Consider the following 17,558-nt stretch of genomic DNA (forward strand, 5'->3'; position numbering starts at 1 on the left):
TCCATGAGAACCACTGATTTTCTAGAGAGAGAATGTTTTATGGAAAAGAAAGATAAGAGAGAGTAAAGTACATGGGAGATGTTGTCCTCGTCTCTGGTGGTTTCCGAATCGAATTCGGGTGCAGAAGCGTGGAAATACGAATCGGGTTCGAACAAAAATTTTCATAAAACTTTTTTGAACGCTATAGAATATATTAATTTACAACGAATAAATTAATCCAATGTATTTAGTACAAGAATTATACTTTGCTAACGATTAGGAAGATAGCTTGAATTCTTTGACCAACGAACGATCCAACCTCCAAGCTTTCTCATAATACTAAAATCTTCCACGTCTACTCCTTGAAACTTGCAAGACTTAGAGTGTGGGCTCTGGGGTAGAACTAGCATTTATGATCACTTGCTAATTTTGTCTTTCTTCACTATTATCGCATGTATGTGAAGAAACTGAGAGATAGAAGAATTTTTTTTCTCTTTTTCTCTCTCTATAAACTCGGCCAACACTAGGGAATTAGGAGATCAAAAAACTAATTTTCTCCAATTCCTATTGTCTCCTATTTATAGAAAATTAAGAGAACCCTTTTGCTTGTAGACAAAGTAATAGGAAATTTGTAACTACTATTAAAATATAGTTTCCCTTTTAATTTTGAAAACAAACTTTCCTTCCTATATGCTATAGGTGGCCAGCCATTATAATGCAGGAGAGAGAAAATTATTTCTTAATCCAGTTTCTAATTTTAACTCAAATTCAATTTCAAATAAAGTTACACTTTACTTTCCCTTCTGAATTTAATTGGAAAACTTGTTAAACAAGTAAATCAGATTACTTGGAGAGCAAACAACTAAATCCTCTTAAGATTTTACCTGTGCCACACGCCCCTTGCACCCAGTGAATGGGCGTGTGGCCTATGTGGTCCCACCACATTGTGCTTTCTAAAATTAAATAAAATAATCTCATTATTTAATATATAATTAATTCTTAATTAATTATTTGTGAGTGATATAAAATCTTGATAATTCATCTTGTCTTGAAAATATTACAAGGATGACGTGGGGACTCATGAACCTATAATTTTGAACTCCAATAAAATTAATAATTAATTAAACTCTTTAATTAATTAATTCTATTAATTTTAAAAGTCACTCCACTAAAAACTTGGAATTGCACTCTCAAAATTATAGACATAATTTACTTATAAGAACTTGAAGTGTCCATTTGATATAGTCACTACATATAGATGGATCTTCCATAAATAATTCATAATTAGAGCTAGGTAAAATCCGTTAAGCTCTCTAATTACATCTTTATCCTTGAGTACCATTGATTCTCTAATGGATAGTGATTCATAAAACACATTCATGAATCGGAGCTCCAACTAATCCAAGTATCGAATCAACCCTCAAGGGAATTATTTATCTGCTTCTTTCTTAAGAAAGAATAGATTCCATATTATAATATTAACATTTCTGGATACCTATATCTCCATGTCTCCAAGATACAAGGATAAGATCTAAGTGTGTCAAGATCTTTACTGAGTAAGTCAAAAGACACTATGTAGACTTAATTAGAATTTCTATACTTAACGGAAATTATCAGAAATTCATATTGTGTCTGTGTCCGAGTCCTACATAATCTCATTATGTAAAATACACTCACTTTGATATCTCAACAGATCAACGATCGAATAAGATCGTTCCATTTAGAATGAGAATGACATGTATTAATAATGTGATCAATTAAAGATTCTAAACTTTAATCAATAACCATTATGGATTTTATGTTTCGATTATTATCTTTAAATATTATTCTCTAGTATATAACACTTATATACCATATTTAAGGTTACATAAATAATTGTAAAATTTTTAATGATATTCATAAAGTATTCAATAATACATGCACGTAAATAATGAAATTTATACTTTATTAATTAAATAATAAAATTCTTAATTATATCTCATGCTTTCAGGACACTATTCCTATCAGTCTCCGCTTTTTAGATGTTGTGCTAGACTCAGGAATTCTTAATTGAGGGAACCATCCTCATACCATACCAATACCCATCTTATCCCCCATCAAATAGAATTATGCATGTAAAAGTTATTGCAACTTAAAATAAAAATAGAGTAGAAATTCATTATTAATTAATTTAAACCAAATTAAAGGTTTGGTAATACAAACCAAATTCTAAATATATGCAAACCAAATTCTAAACATATACAAATTAAATCTTAATAGAAGAGCCACATAAAAATATAGTTACCTTTTTTTAGTAAATAGTAATTTTTAAAAATTATGTATATGTATATATTTACATAAAAAATATAATATATGTATATCGAGATAGAGACGGGACGGAGAGTGATTTCTCCTTTTCCTATCCCCACTAAGACTCATAAATTAGATTTTATTCATATCTCCATTTCTAATAATAGTCCCCTATTCCCGCCCTGAATATTACCATCTCGCCTATGCCTATACTTTTTTTATTGAGTAACTGGCACAATCAACAATTTTTTTTTTTCTTGTTCTCAAATGTATTTTCTTTAAAAAGGTTTTTTCAAATCATCTTTTAAGCTTCACTAATTTGTTTTTGCTAAGGTAATTTTGAATTACTTTTTTTTTTCTATTTACTCCTATTAAAGTAATTTATTTCTTGTCTTGCTATTTATTCTTTTTTTCTTTTTTCTTTTTGCCTAAAGCTTTTCTACAATTTAATTCTTATTCGATGTATTTCTTTTAAATGTTTGTTCTCAATTATTTTATTAAAATATATTTTTAAATGTGTCCATAATTTTTTACGTCTAACCATTGTTATTTTAAAGTGTACCCATTTTAATATGTTAGTGTTAATTGCATATTAACAACCAACTAAAGCTTCGTTTGTTTCACAATTTTAATCATAACTCAAGTATTTTGCTATAATGTTTTCTTTCACAAAAATTTAAATTCAACTTTTTCTTCTATAATGTTTTATATCACATAAATTAAAAATATCTATTATTAATAAATTAAAAAATTAATAACGCGGTAATCAAAGCTTAACACGCATATAGAACATATAAAATTACTCACAACACGCATAACACGTGACATGCAACCAATACTATTGTAAAAGAGAGTTTCCTTTTGGCAATATTTCATTTTTTGGCCAGTTATTTTGTCTCGTGGTGCTTTAATTTTTTTAATTTTTTCCTTTTTTTTTTTATCTCTTTCTTTGGCTTTCTTGCCTGAAAAACTTTATACTTTAAACTATAATATATTAAAATACTTTTCCTTTCATTTTAGATCTATTTGTAATAATTTTTGTCAAATACATTATCTGCACTTAAATGGTTTTTTTTTTAAATTAAATGTAGTCTTTGTTCTTATTTTCCTTTATCTTGTTTCTATTATGATAATTTTTCACAAATATATCTATACTTATATATTTTTTTACAATCCCCTAAAATATTTTTGTTAGATATGGTCTTCATAAATTCATTGATTTTCTAATTGCTTCACTAAATTTTTTCCACAAATGTGTTCTATTTACACATTTTTTTCTTGTTAATATGTTTCCCTAATAAAATTTGTATTTGATTGTTTTCATGTCTTTTTTTCGTTAAATGAAATTTATCTTATATCTTATCATATCTTATATTTAATCTTATCTTATTGTACATATTTTTAAAGCGTTACCGCATACTTCCATTACTTCTTCCTTCACCGTTTTGTTCATTTTCTTCCATTTATTTTTTTGCTCCTTTATTTTTTTTTAGTATTTTGCTTTTTCCATTTTTTCTTTTCTACCTTTCTTCTTAGTTTTTTCTTTACTTGTTCTAAAATGCTACTTTCATCTTGTTTTTTCTTCTTTTTTTCCCTTTCTCATTGTTAAATATTTGTCTACAACATAATTTTTATAGTGCAATTCTTTAGGAAATTCTTTTTCACACTTTGCTCCTATTAAAATAGCTTGCATGTCCCTTTTTTTTTTTTTTTTTCTCTTTTTAGTTTTTACCAAAGATGTTCCTATAATTTAATTTTTATATTCTTCAAATACTGTTTTTTTGTACTTGCTTCTATAAAAATATTTGTTTTTTTTTTCTAAATATGTTCTTATTATCTTTTTTATTCGTATAATCCTTATTTTATAGAAAATAATTCTTATAATTTTTTTTCCTAATTAGTCCAATCAACAATCTTTTTTTCTCAAATGTATCTTCTTGTTTTTTCACGTCATCCTTTCAGCTTCACTAATTTGTTCTCGTTAAAGTAATTCTGAATTACTTTTTTTTTCTCTTTCCTTAATCCAACTAAAGTAGTTTATTTCATGTCTTATTGTTTGTTTTTTTTTATTCTTTTTTCTTTTTTCCTATAACTCTTCTAAAATTTTAATTCTTTTTCGATGTATTTGTTTTTAATCTTTTTTATTTCCTCAATTGCTTCTATTTTAATATATTTTTTTAATGTGTACATAATTATTTTCGTGTAACCCTTGTTATTTTAAAGTGTACTCATTTTAATATGTTAGTGTTAATTGTATATTAACAATTAAAAATATCTATTATCAAATAAATTAAAAAATTAATAACACAATAATCAAACTTAACATGCAATACAAAACTTTAAAATTACTCACGTGGTGCAGAACGAGTACCATTCAAGTAGTAAAAGAATTTGAGGTTTGTTTCGTAAAAAAAAAAAAGCTGTCACATTTTAAAAAATTTTGAATCATCTGTACAATTTACTCTAATAAGAATGATATTCTCCGAATCCCAAATACTGTACAAGTATAACCAACAAACAAGACAAACCACTCAAATCAACGAGAAAAATGTGAAATCATTACATAAATTTTCACTTAGTGCATGACATGAGAGATACTGATTATACATTGCGAATCACCTTTTTAATTTGGCGATATGATTTAGTCAAATGAACTTTGACATATAAATACATTACATAGTTGATTTAGCAACAACGTCAGCTGATTTAGCACGACAAGGCCGAACAAAATCCGCAACGACGTCGTACAAAGCCATGGCCTTGTCGTTGTCAAAAAGCTCCACACCGTGGAACCCACCGTCATCAAATGCAGCGACCACCTCCACTCCTCTCTCCCTCAGCATCTCCACAAACTCCCTCTGCCTGTCTACCAGTGGGTCCCCTCCATACCCACTAACCAAACACCTTTGCAGTCGTTCGATCCTCCCGTCCTGATGACCATTCCCCACCGTCGGATTACAATACTCGTGATTCCGGTCAGCCCCCTCCGGCAATGCCAAGCTCCAAAGTAGATCATTCGCCGGCAGCGGAAGGATCCGATCTCCAACCAGCCTCATCTCAGACTCCGTCCTGCGGGTCCCACCGAAGTAGGGCTGGTTCATGATAAGCCCTCTGATCACAACCGGCGAGATGTCGAGATCTAGCGCACGAAGACCCGCGTGGTAGACGATGTTTCCACCGGCGCTGCTGCCCATGAGGAAGAAGTTGGAGAAGTCTGCTGAGTGGGTGAGCCAGGGGTCGCGAGGGGCGTCGGCGGCTGCCCAGCGGAGGGCAAGGAGGGCGTCATTGTAGGCGGCGGGGAGGCGGTGCTCCGGGGCGAGGCGGTACTCGACGGAGAGGACGAGGGCGGGTAGGTGGGCTGCGATGCGGGAGCAAGAGTTGTGGAAGGGGACGGAGGCGGCGGAGAAGAGGACGAAGCCGCCGCCATGGAAGTAGAGGATGATGGGGAGTTTAGAATTTAGGGGAAGAGGGTGGGGCTTGAAGATGCGGATGAAGGTTTTGGCGGCAGGGTTGAGGGGGACGTCTTTGGTGAGCACGATTTGCGGGGAGATGTCGGAATTGTTAACGGCCGCGGAAGGGGGAACGGAGGGGACGGGGGAGAGGCGGGTGAGGGAGCCGTCGGGGTTGGGGGCGATGCGGAGGAATTTGTAAGGGTCTAGGGAGGGTTTTTCTGGTGTTTGTGGTGGCTGTGGTGTTGAGGAAGAGTCCGCCATTGACATGTTACTGTTTTTCTTAATTTTATTTTATTTTTTTGTTCGTCAGATGGGGAGGGAGGGATTGTGGAAGACTTGGTGTGGGAGTCAATGAATATGCACTGATGATAACATGAATTGGGTTATCGACCTACACGATGATAGCAGTTAACGATCACATCATTAATTATTAAAATCATATGTTTATTTTTTAATAATTTAATAGATAATTATCGAGGAAAAAATATTATATAGAGTAACTATTAAAAACTAATTCATCTATCTATTTATACTATATTTAAGGGTGATTTTTTTTTTTTTTTTTTTTTTTTTTTTTTTTTTTTTTTTTTTTTTTTTTTTACGTTTTGCACTTTTTTTTTTGGCAAACCGTTTCACAACTTTTTTTTATATAAAAAAAAACGTTTTGCACAATAGTTAAAATGCTGGAAATGTAATGCAAAATTTTTTTTCTACATCTTTTGCCTTTTTTTTTATCTTAGTTTCTTTTTTTTTCTTTTTTTCAACAATTTGTATAATCATAATTTTAAAAAATGTCATGTTACGTGCGTTTTGATCAATATATATATATATATATATGAAAATAAATATTTTCAGAAATAAGGAGAAAATAGATTGAGATCTTGAGTTGGTGATTCCTTTAATACACATAAAAGAGGAGTTGGTGAATTATCAACCAAAAGAATTAGAAAATGGAGGGGGAAGTATGACTAGTTATAGGATCAGAAATAATTAAGCATGTAGATTCGAATGTCCTCCCGAAAAATAAATGTAAATGTACATGGTACATCCTTTCTTCTGAAATCTTGCAAAGAATCTCTACTTCTTTCTTGGTGGCACTCTAATGTCTCTACTTCACTTTTTTCTAATGTCTCTACTTACGCCTTTTTGTTTTTTTGTTTTTTTGTTTTTTTTTTTCCCTTATGTGAATTATCAAAGTATTGAAGAAAGTTAGGATTGGTGCCCCTCCGGATTGAGAATCCAAATCCCAACAGTAATATTAAATAAGTAAATTATTATTTTACCTAATTTACTTGTAAAATGTTAGAACAATAAGAGAGATGATAACCTTTATTTATTATTTTATTTACTTAATATTACGACAATTTTCCCAAATACTATTAAATTCGTGCATAAATTTTCATTGAACTAAATAATGTATTTCAATTTTTTTTTTATTTTTAGTTTTCTATTTATTTTCTTCAAATTTCCACACTACTTGTAACAGCCAAACAATTTAAAATAGAATTCTAATCACTTTCTTTAAAGCTTTACAGGAAAAAAAAATTGTTCTTTCGTGATAAATTCTGTCAAGCAAATGAACAGTTGTTGATAAGAACATGTCAAGATCAGTGATTTCCAGCCATTAAATATCAACTACATTATCAGTGTAACCTAAAAGTATGACAATTAATGAATGGCATTGGTAATTTCTGTTTGAATATAGTATCAGGGAAGGAAAAAAATATCTATAAGCATAAAGTCAGAAGAAGTGTATTTTTCATAGCTTGATGAAAAAAAAAAGTATTTTGTCATTTTTTTTTTAAAAATTGCTTTTATTAACTTCTTATATAAAAACTATTTTATCTCTAAATATTAAAAACCATCAATATGATTGGTGTAAAGATAAGAATGTCTTTCTTTTTTCTCCTTTTAAGATGCGTTTAGGATTTGATACTTTATAGCCTCCACTTTAGAACCCCATCAAATCAATATGTTGTGCGACGTTTGATGTGTGGTGTCATGAGTGAAAGCTAAGCCTATTTTTTTTTTAGTAGAATTGAGTCAAACCTTTTCTGTTCATTTGTGGGTCCCAAAATTTCCAAAGTAATGAAGGAAATATTGGATGCTTGGTGATACTCATAATTAAAAAAAATAAGAATGATAGAACACCAAGATTTTAAGTGTGGTTTGTCAATTTATCTACATCTAAGAATGAGAAGATAGGAATTTTTCTACCAAGAAATACTGTCAATAGACTGCATATAAATAAATATTACAATTATTGAATCAAGTAAGTTACACAAAGCCAGTGATAAAGTGAGAAATTTTTGTGAGTTAGGGCTCATAGTTAAGTAAAAAATTTAATAAAAATAAGATTGATTGTATAGTTTATATATATATATTGTACTTTCAAAAATAGGGACTATATAATTTATTTTAGTGAGAGTTAATTTGTATCAATCTAATATGATACATAATTATACGAATAAAATTTTTAAAACTAAAAAATTTGAGTGGTGTGAGTTAAGCCCTCACTGAGCATGCCTTGGCTCCGTGCACGCGCATAGCTAATCTCCCAAAGTCAAGAGTCACTTTAAAATTTCAAATAAAAAAAAGTTACTTGAAATTGAAAAAAATATAGTTAAATTCAAACTATTATTGAATATAAGAAAAGTTAACTTTCCCTAATTTGTCTATACAAGGTGGTGCTCCGATAGAAGATTTTGATTTTAGATCACAAATTATAATGAGTGATAGGGTGCACATTACAAGTGTTAGAGTATGAGTGATAGGAAATGAACAAAAGTTGATGGGGGTAGGGACAAACTCAACTTGACCATAGCCACTTTAAAAAAAAAAAAAAAGGCATTCCACTCCGTCATAAGTCTTGCTCATATTCAACTTCAATGTCTTGAGACCTTCGTACCTCCAGTTTTATGTTGAGGCTCATAAACAATAATAAGATTGTATAATATGAAGCGACCAAATACAAAGGCACTCTACTCATTAGAAATAATCTTTAGAAAAAATGTCTTAACGTGACTAGATAACATTTTAGTAATGATTTTGTACACTACATTACATAGATTAATTGGCATAAAATTTGAGACTTCCTTGGGTGATTTCACCTCGGGAATAAGCAGCGAATAACTTTGATTAAGTGAATGAAATTTCATTTAAACATTATTCAGCAGCTTAATCTGTTGCTTTTTATAATTAGCACGTAAGTGATGTATCAAATAACCTAAATGTTCAAAAATGAAGAAGAAGATCAAATGTGAAAGTGACCTATAAATGGACTTAAAACTTGTGGTCCTTTTGAACTCGCATAAATTATTCAACGAATAATAACAGCTAAATTTAAGATTTAGAAGATAAGATCAATTTATATTTGGGAAATTTTAATACTCCCTAAGTAGGATAACATCTAAAAAAATAATTTGTATAAATGAAAAAAAAGTTAAAAAAAGGCCAACAACAAAAAATAATATTATGAGGAACATGCGAAAGCAAAAAGAGAAGATGAAAAAAAAACATAAAAAACAAAAAAGAAAAAATGAACAGTAAACACTGTCAATGAACAGTATTCTCAGCCAAAATAGTGCACGTTGGTTGAAAAACGGTTCATTTGAATAATATTTATTGATTATTATTTCTTTCATTACTAGTTTAAGAACATGTGCTATGCACATGGGAGTAATTGTGTATTGATTTTTAATTATCGTGTTATTATTAATAACATATAGAAGCTAAAAAAAGAAACTAAAATTTTAAAAAAAAGTTTTAGAGTAAGTAGTAAAAAAAAAGAAAAAAGAACTAAAATGAAAGGGGAGAAAACCTTGGAGAGCAAAAAAAAAAAAAAAGTGTAGCACCACTGTAGTGATACTGTTGCGAAAGCTGTGTCAAAGAAAAAGTGCAGTTGTATTAGTAATGAAAAATTTTTAATAAAAAAAGTGAAAAGTAGAATGAGGAGAGACAATAAACATATTATAAGCTATTGTCATGAAACTAAAGAATTGTGAAAAATTGATATTAAAGTAAAACAAAAATGGAAAACTAACTTGTATTTTACCCAAAAATTTAAGTCCAACTTTCCTAAATCAAACTATTATAATAGAATGCTTTCCTAAACTTGTGAAATGCCTAAATTCAAATCGTTATGTAGTTTACTTCAAATTATGATTTCCATTTAGCACGTGACTTTTTTCCAATATATTTTGGATTCCGGATATAGTTTGGCACTTATCCAAGAGGCTTATCTGAAAGTGTGAAGCAAGAGAGTCGTGTAATTTTTTTAGTATTTTTCATTAGTACATTTGCTCTACATCTCTCGTGGATGTAGGAACCAACCTGAATCCTTTTTTTTTTTTTTTTTTTTTTTTCTTTTAAACCTGCAATGAGAATTTGAATTTCACGTCGTGTGATAAAGTCAGGTATAAAATTACCATTAGCCTATGGTTGTAATCACCCAACCTAGATCTTTTACTACTTCAAAATGTACATTTGTAGAAGTAATTATAATTTGTAAGAATACTACACAAAAAAGATTTGAGTCTTAAGCCTAATCTGTCTGTAAGAATGTATTTACTTTTCATGTAACTTACTATCAATAGCCAATAGGCGAGCAATTTTATCCAATTTGGCAATAAAATATTCTCTCCTCATCTCAACAGCAAAATTACTCTGTTCTAAAAGATGTCGTTTTCTCTAACAAATATGAGGACGCTATTTGCCAAAACAGCATTTGAAATTTGAGCAAGAACTCCTTCGAGAAAAAATAAGCTTCACTATCAGCTCTCACCCTTGACACATGTTGACTTGTCATACTCTTCCCTGCTCTCAAAGCAAAATCAAACAAACAAATCTTGAACAGAAGAAATACCTACTATATTATTAGCAAAATCGATGATCCAACAGAAGAACATAAGCCAAACAACAAATCCAGTTCTCTCCAAAAGCTAAAACAATTCACTGCCGTAGATTATCGCTACTGCAGAATATTGGAACAACTACTTGCAACGGGTAGATAAAACATGAACAGAGGAAAAACTGCATCAAGGCATACATCCATAATACAACTAAATACTAAGCCAAATCAGAACTTGCGGCTGGCCAAGCTTGCATCCCGCATCTCCCATGCAGGTCTGCTCTCCCTTGCAATATCCGTCCTGATTGCCCGCTCAATTGGTTTAATGGCAAAGAAGAACTACAAAAAAACAAGGCAAATTGAAAGCAATTCATTGAATCAAGCATGGAAAGAGAAGCAAAATTTAAGATCTTTCTTCCCCAAGAAAAAGCGAAAAGAAAAATTCCACGGGCTTACTTGGATTAATAAAATCAGAGGAATGAAGGCCTTCCCCCTCTCATTGGGGTTTGGCCCTTCAATCAACTTCGTATCAACAAAAATAGACTTGCTTCCATTCAACGCCACTACCGTGATTTTTTCAACTAAATAAGAAATCCAAGCAATTCCATTCGGAAGAACCTATTTCCAAAGAATAGCCAATCTTGTCAATAACTTGAAAAGGATAAACAAAAGCTTCACAAAAGGCGTTGACCAAAACAATAGTAATAACATGAGGCAGATGACCGACCTTTTCATCACTCTCATTCTTATTACACCTTCCACTGTTCTCAACCAAAACCACAGGAATTGAAGAACCCTAAGATGAAAGAATAGGTGAGAACTTAAAAAGAAAATAGAAAACAATTGCAACCATTAAGAATTTTTTTTTTTTAATTGAAGATTAGGCCACACTAATAGAAATATGAAAGAAGATACAAAATTAGAAACAGAAATTCTTTTGCAATCTACATTCACGGCTTGACATTGGAGTTGCAATTAAGAAAGTTCAACGCTTATTTAAGCTAATTTATTCTACTTTTACATGTGTTGTGTTTGTGACACACACAATTCTTGACTTGGGGAACTTAAATACATACCAGTTTCATTCATAGTGATGCAAAGAAACCCCTTAGATTGAAAGCTCAAAAACACAATATTATGTTATAATTGTTGAACTATTGAAAAAAAAAAAAAAAGAAGAAGAAGAAGAAGAAAAGAACAGTAACTTCAATAGGACCTACTTCCATCAATGGTAAAAGTATTATACTTCAAACTTTACTTCACAAAGTAAGAAAACTTTACTTCAAACTTTTCTTTTTTTTTTTCCAACTCAAAAAAAAAAAAAAAAAAAAAAAAAAAAAAAAAAACAAAAAAAAAATATAAAAAAAAAAAAAAAAAAAGAGAAGAATGCATAACAATATATGTGGCGGTTCAAACACTTCTTGCCCTGTCAACCTTCAATCTTTCTCGGCAAAACCTCCACACATTAAGTGATTCAACTAGAAGCTCAATGAGATAAAGAATTATTGGCATAAAAAGAACTTCACCTTTCTAAAACAAAATATAAGATATAATGGAGAACTAATAAAATCTCTTCTTACGCATCAAAGTGGCATATATGCTTTATGTATCTTCTTAAAACAAGATAACATGTGTGCACTACGGAAAAACATGCGGTCACATCACAAAGAGAGACAAGAAAAAAAAATGCATACTTGCACATCATGTTTCTTTAACCCCGCACCAGAGCGAACAACTTTCAAAAGAGCCTCGGATCTTTTCGAGAAGAACTCATCATAAGGCAAGCCATCTGGTGGTGAAAGCTGAGCATGTGTAAGGACAACTAAAGCTCGATTCCAGATTCGTTTGCCAAAACTGTTGGCAATGGCACTCACAACCTCCTTGTCCAAGTTATCAACTCTGTATGCGTCTAACCGATCCACATAGAGTAGGACGTCTATTATCTTATTCAGAAGAAAGCTGTTCAAGTAAAGATCACCAACCATATAAACAGTCAAATGAACATCTTGAATAACTCACTCTAAAACCACAAATTCATTTAATGAGGAAAAAAAATAAAAAACAAAAACAAAAAAAACAAACAAACAAACCTCTTGATATTATTAAGCGCGATATCATTGATATATCCCCCTTCTATGAGCCCAGGAGTATCAATAATGTTCAACGTAAAACCCGCTCTTGAGCGTGAAATCATCACCGGTCTTAAGCCTTCAGACTACAAAATGCAACACACTGGCTTTGTGAAAAAATGACAGAAAGCAATACTCAAAACCTTCAAACCAAACTAAAACAGTAATCAACCAAGCAAAGAGAAAAGGACAACAACCTGAAAAGGACTAATGGTGACTACCCTTTCCCCAACGATTGAGTTCACAGTAGACGATTTTCCAACTCCACCTTTTCCCATGACAAGTATCGTCAATGTGTTCACATTCTTCATTAAGTGCATTCATGAACAAATATTAGTGAGCAAAAATCATATTAAAAAAAAAACTATTTTTTGTCCAAAGCAAAAAAGAATTCAAGATTATAAACTTATGACTAAAGGGACAAAATAAATAAATAAAAGTTCAACCTCCTGCTTGAGTTTTCCCAGCAATTCGAGCAACTTGGTCTGAGTGGCAGGTGCAAATGAATTAATCCCTGACCATTCTTTGACAATTTGGGCAGCCATTTCTCAGTCTAATTCTTAACTATTCCTAAATTTAAGATAAAAGAAAGAAATAAACCAAACATCAATCATTCAATTAAAAAAAAAGAACTAAAAAGTAACGATAGCAACACAGGCACAGAGTCCACAATCCTCATACAAGTCGTCCAGGCATAAATTTCTTCCAATATCATAAACCCTTTTCACAGTAACAAAAGAAACAAGCAAGATTTACAAAATGCCTAAAGAAAGAACCAAAAAAAAAAAAAAAAACCCAATTGCCAAACCAGAAAACGGAGCACACAAAACCCAGACTTGGGTTTAGCGAGAAAACTGTTGATACAGAGAGAAGCCCCTAAAACCCTAAGAAAATCGAGAAGACGAGAGAGTTTATTACCTGAAAGCAAAGGTGGGTTTAATGGAAACGGTAAATTGTTTTGCAAGAGAAAAAGAGATAATGTTCGGGTGGGGGAACACTGCAGTTTTTGCCTTTTCTACCCCCCCGTTTTCGATTTTTTTGGCGGAGAGACCGGCTTTTGTCGCCTCTCTTAACTCTTCGAGTCCTTCCCCAAACAAAAACCTCGTTCTTCCGCGGGGATCTAATATATATTTCAACAAAGCTTGTGGTCCACGTGCATGTCACGTGCTAATCACTATCATTAAAAAAAATAGGGCAAATTACACGGATCCCCCTAAACTTTAAGCCGTGTAACGAAATATCCCTTGAACTTCACTTTATAACTTTCGTTCTTTTAAATTTTAAAATTATTATAAATTTTTCTCCTCTGTTAACTTACTTATGAACGGAAATTAACACGTGGTACGAATTTGTAGCAAGAATGAGGGTATTAAGGTGACGTTTGGTAAGAGAATTCGTACTCTGATTCGAATTATAATTCATAGTTCGCTACAGTATTTTTTCTTATAAAAAATACACATAAATTAAAAATAATTTTAATCTCATGATTCTAATCCATGAACTAAACGTCTCATAAGTGTGTAATTACAAAATTGCACCTAAAATAAGTGTAATATGGAATGAATTTGTCATTTTTTTTGGGACAAATCTCTCATCCTTCTTCTTCTCTGCTCTGACGTAACCTAAGAAGCTTTTGTGCTTCAACAATGGATGTCACTTGGAATGTGTTGTTAAGACGTTGAAGACCCGATTTAATAATGGTGGGCGAAGGATGCTCAAGTCACCGGGTGCTTGGGGATGGCTTACCGATCGATGGCAATGCTTAGCTTCTTGCGGGGTGGGTGGGGTGGGGGTGGGCAACAATCCTAATGGGGTGAAAGGTTTGATTTCTTGATATTTTAGAGAAAAATTGGGGTGGGTGTTCTCTTTTAGCGTCTCAAAGTAGGGATGCACCGAGTGAAATTTCACGCCTCAAATGCTTTTAATGAATTGGCTAACCGGTGCAAAGCAACAGAGACATGGGTGTTGAATACCACTATGCAGATAATTTCTGCATTAAGATGCTAATGTTATTTTGAAAAGTTGCCGACATTAATATTAAGTTGTAAATAACCTATTAAGATGTATGCCTAGTCCCTTCTTATTAAAAGTAAGCATATAATTTAATTCTCGAGTGACCTCTAAGTTTCATACTTAGGATGATTTTGTTGAATATGTCAAGCTCTGAATTTAAATACTTATTGGTTAAGAGTATTTTGATGTGCTAATATAAATAGCATAATATGGGATTTTTATGTTCTTTAAGTCGTGATTATTGGAGTTAATAAGTAGTATATATTATATAATCCATTAGTAAAACATGTTTTAACTTGACACTAAGCGAAAATTTGTTTTCAGCGATGAGTTTTGTTATCTAGTTTACTTGTTCATTAATAAGAAGATTGCCTAAGGTAAATGATTAAAGAAGTTTTATGTAAAAAAAAAAATCTATTTTGGTAACTAGAATATGTTTAAAGTCAAGTAAACATTTAAGATGAGTTAATGATGGTTTAAAAAATCGGGTCATTACACGAGCTTCTATCTGTGCTAGGTTAAGGTTTCAAGTCTAAAAATTTATGAAGTCTGACCCTGAACAACATATACTCATTTGTTTATTTATTTTTTTAAAATACCTTAGAGAAATTTTATTGACATCCCAAGATTTTATTAAGACATCTCAATATATTTAAAAATTTTAATTAATCTCTTTTTATTTTTAAAATCTCTTATAGCTCTAAAATTACTCTTATGTACACCCCACACTTTTCCACTTTTAAAATTTGTTTCTTAAAAAGTTTACTTTTCCTTTATTTTTGGGTGAGATAAGATTTTTTCTATATTTGAACGTTTTTCCTTTTCTTTTCTTTCCACTTTGCTATTTTTATTTGAACTTGAACGATTTCTCTTTTTTTGTTATAACCTTTTTTTTCTTCTTCTTTTCTTTCCATTTTACTTGTTTTACGTTAACAACTTTGCAATTATTTTTTTTCAAATTTCTTGATTATGTTAACGTGATTAAGTTCTTCTATTATCATCATCATCATTCATCACAGTTTCAGAATTTGAGTAAAATTCCCAATGCGTTCATCTTCTTCGTCCTGCAAAATATAACTAAAAACCAAAAATAAAAATCAACAACTTCAATCAAACAAAACACAAACGAGAGAGTTAAAAAAAAACCATACATTAAAACTTGATGATACTTTCTCATCTTGCTCTATAATTACTTGGTGAATAGAAAATTTTATTAGAGGTTGGTAAAAAAAAGTTAACATAGATGATTGTTTCAATATTGCTTAAAAAAAATAAAAAAACTGTATGTATTTTTGTTCTTCAACTTTAAAAATTACGCGGAGAGGAAAGATTCAATAAAAGTTTTTTTAAATGCGTTAAATAAAAAGATTCAACCAAAAAATAATGAAAGTGATTCTTTTAAGAAATCATTTTTAAAATGTAAAAAAATATGAGGTGGACATAGGAGCATTTATAGAAAATAATTAAAATTTTTAAATATATTATGGTACCTTAATAAAATCTTAAAGGTGCCAATAAAATTTTCCAATACCTTATATGTTTGGGCCGACCCGGTATCAGCATGAGCCACTCTCCCTTAACTCAGGACTGGCCGCTCTCTTTCTTTGGGTTGGCCCGGCCCGATTTTGCCGTTTGGGCAGTCCGGCTGGGGTGCCTCGAACTTGCTGATTTTTGGCTATTTAAAAAAATCAACTATGATTAATTGCTATTATTTTAATCAAAATTTAAATTGTTAAGAAAAACAGTTTAATTAGATTTAAAAAAAAAAAAAATAGTTTTAAGGATTAGTTCCCTAAGCTTAAATTGCAGATTGAGTTGTATTGTTGTTTCTCGAGACCGGAGGCTTCAGGGAGCCAGTATCACACTGTCACTGTATCGGCGCTGCCACTGAGGAGCTTAATTCAAGTGTCACAAAAGTAAGAAAATGTTTGATCTTTTTCTTATTTTTTTTTATTTTCTTTTTTCCGTTGTGTAGTTTGTTCATTGCTAGCTGTTTCTTAAATGAATTGAATTGAAAACAAATTCCTTTCAGTTCAAAAAAAAAAAAAAAGAAGTAATGGAAAGAGGAAGTAGGGAAAAATATTATGTGATTTTTAGAGACGTTTTAGTGGGTTTATGCTACGGTTCATTTTTTGATTCGCTGGATCATTAGCGATAGTTCGATAGCAAGTGGATTTTGAGATTTCTTCTTCATTTTTGATTAATTGAGCAACAATAAGCAAGTAAAAAAAAATAAAATAGAAATTAAATTCCATGAAAATGCTTTTTGATGGAGAAATTAAATATCCTAAAACGTGTTCTCAAATGGATTCTCACTTGATTAGCATAGTACTGCAAAAATGTAAGAATTTAAAAGACCTTCAAAACGATTATCTAAAGTTATTCTTACCGGTGTAATGAGTAATAGATGCTAAATATTTCTGCTATGAATTCTGAGGATTTGTGATGGTAGCTCATCTGGACCTGATTTCCGTATAATCGAAAACCTTCTGCTAATAACCGACGGAAGAGATTCCGTTAGGGATTAGCCTGTAAGGCAATAGCAAATTATATTAGAACCGTAAAAATTATTTCCTTGGATAAAAGAATTGGTTCCCAAAACATAATGTCAAAATACGCTTTCATTTTTTTTTTTTTTTTTTTTTTTTTTTTTTTTTTTTTTTTGTAAAAAAAAATATGCTTTCACTTGATTAGCTATAATAGTGGAAGAATTTCAATAACTTTAAAGTTTATTTTATTTTTTTAATTTTTATTTTTTACAATAATTGTAGTTATTTGTGTACAGAATCAGAGCTAAAAACTGATATGACATAGAACTTGCGATGGTTGCTAATCTGGGGTCTGGGC

At 31.2% G+C, this 17,558-nt stretch overlaps 2 protein-coding genes across 2 annotated transcripts; both read right to left on the reverse strand.

Moving 5' to 3' along the window:
• Positions 1-4,804: 4,804 nt before the first annotated feature.
• LOC21410553 (probable carboxylesterase 8) lies at positions 4,805-6,103 on the reverse strand. The gene has a single exon (XM_010112993.2). It carries the CDS (start codon positions 5,985-5,987, stop codon positions 4,941-4,943), a length of 1,047 nt encoding a protein of 348 aa, XP_010111295.1. The 5' UTR covers positions 5,988-6,103; the 3' UTR covers positions 4,805-4,940.
• A 4,464-nt stretch (positions 6,104-10,567) lies between these two features.
• Positions 10,568-13,781, reverse strand: LOC112094474 (translocase of chloroplast 34). The gene is made up of 8 exons (XM_024175410.1): positions 13,617-13,781; positions 13,145-13,268; positions 12,896-13,003; positions 12,660-12,784; positions 12,264-12,528; positions 11,297-11,365; positions 11,026-11,187; positions 10,568-10,908 (listed from the first exon to the last, which is right to left on the reverse strand). The coding sequence occupies exons 2-8, from the start codon at positions 13,241-13,243 to the stop codon at positions 10,798-10,800; spliced, it is 939 nt and encodes a 312-aa protein (XP_024031178.1). The 5' UTR covers positions 13,244-13,268; positions 13,617-13,781; the 3' UTR covers positions 10,568-10,797.
• Positions 13,782-17,558: the final 3,777 nt, after the last annotated feature.

The sequence above is a fragment of the Morus notabilis genome, unplaced genomic scaffold (genome assembly GCF_000414095.1).
Source record: "Morus notabilis unplaced genomic scaffold, ASM41409v2 Scaffold78, whole genome shotgun sequence".
Lineage (NCBI taxonomy): Eukaryota > Viridiplantae > Streptophyta > Magnoliopsida > Rosales > Moraceae > Morus > Morus notabilis.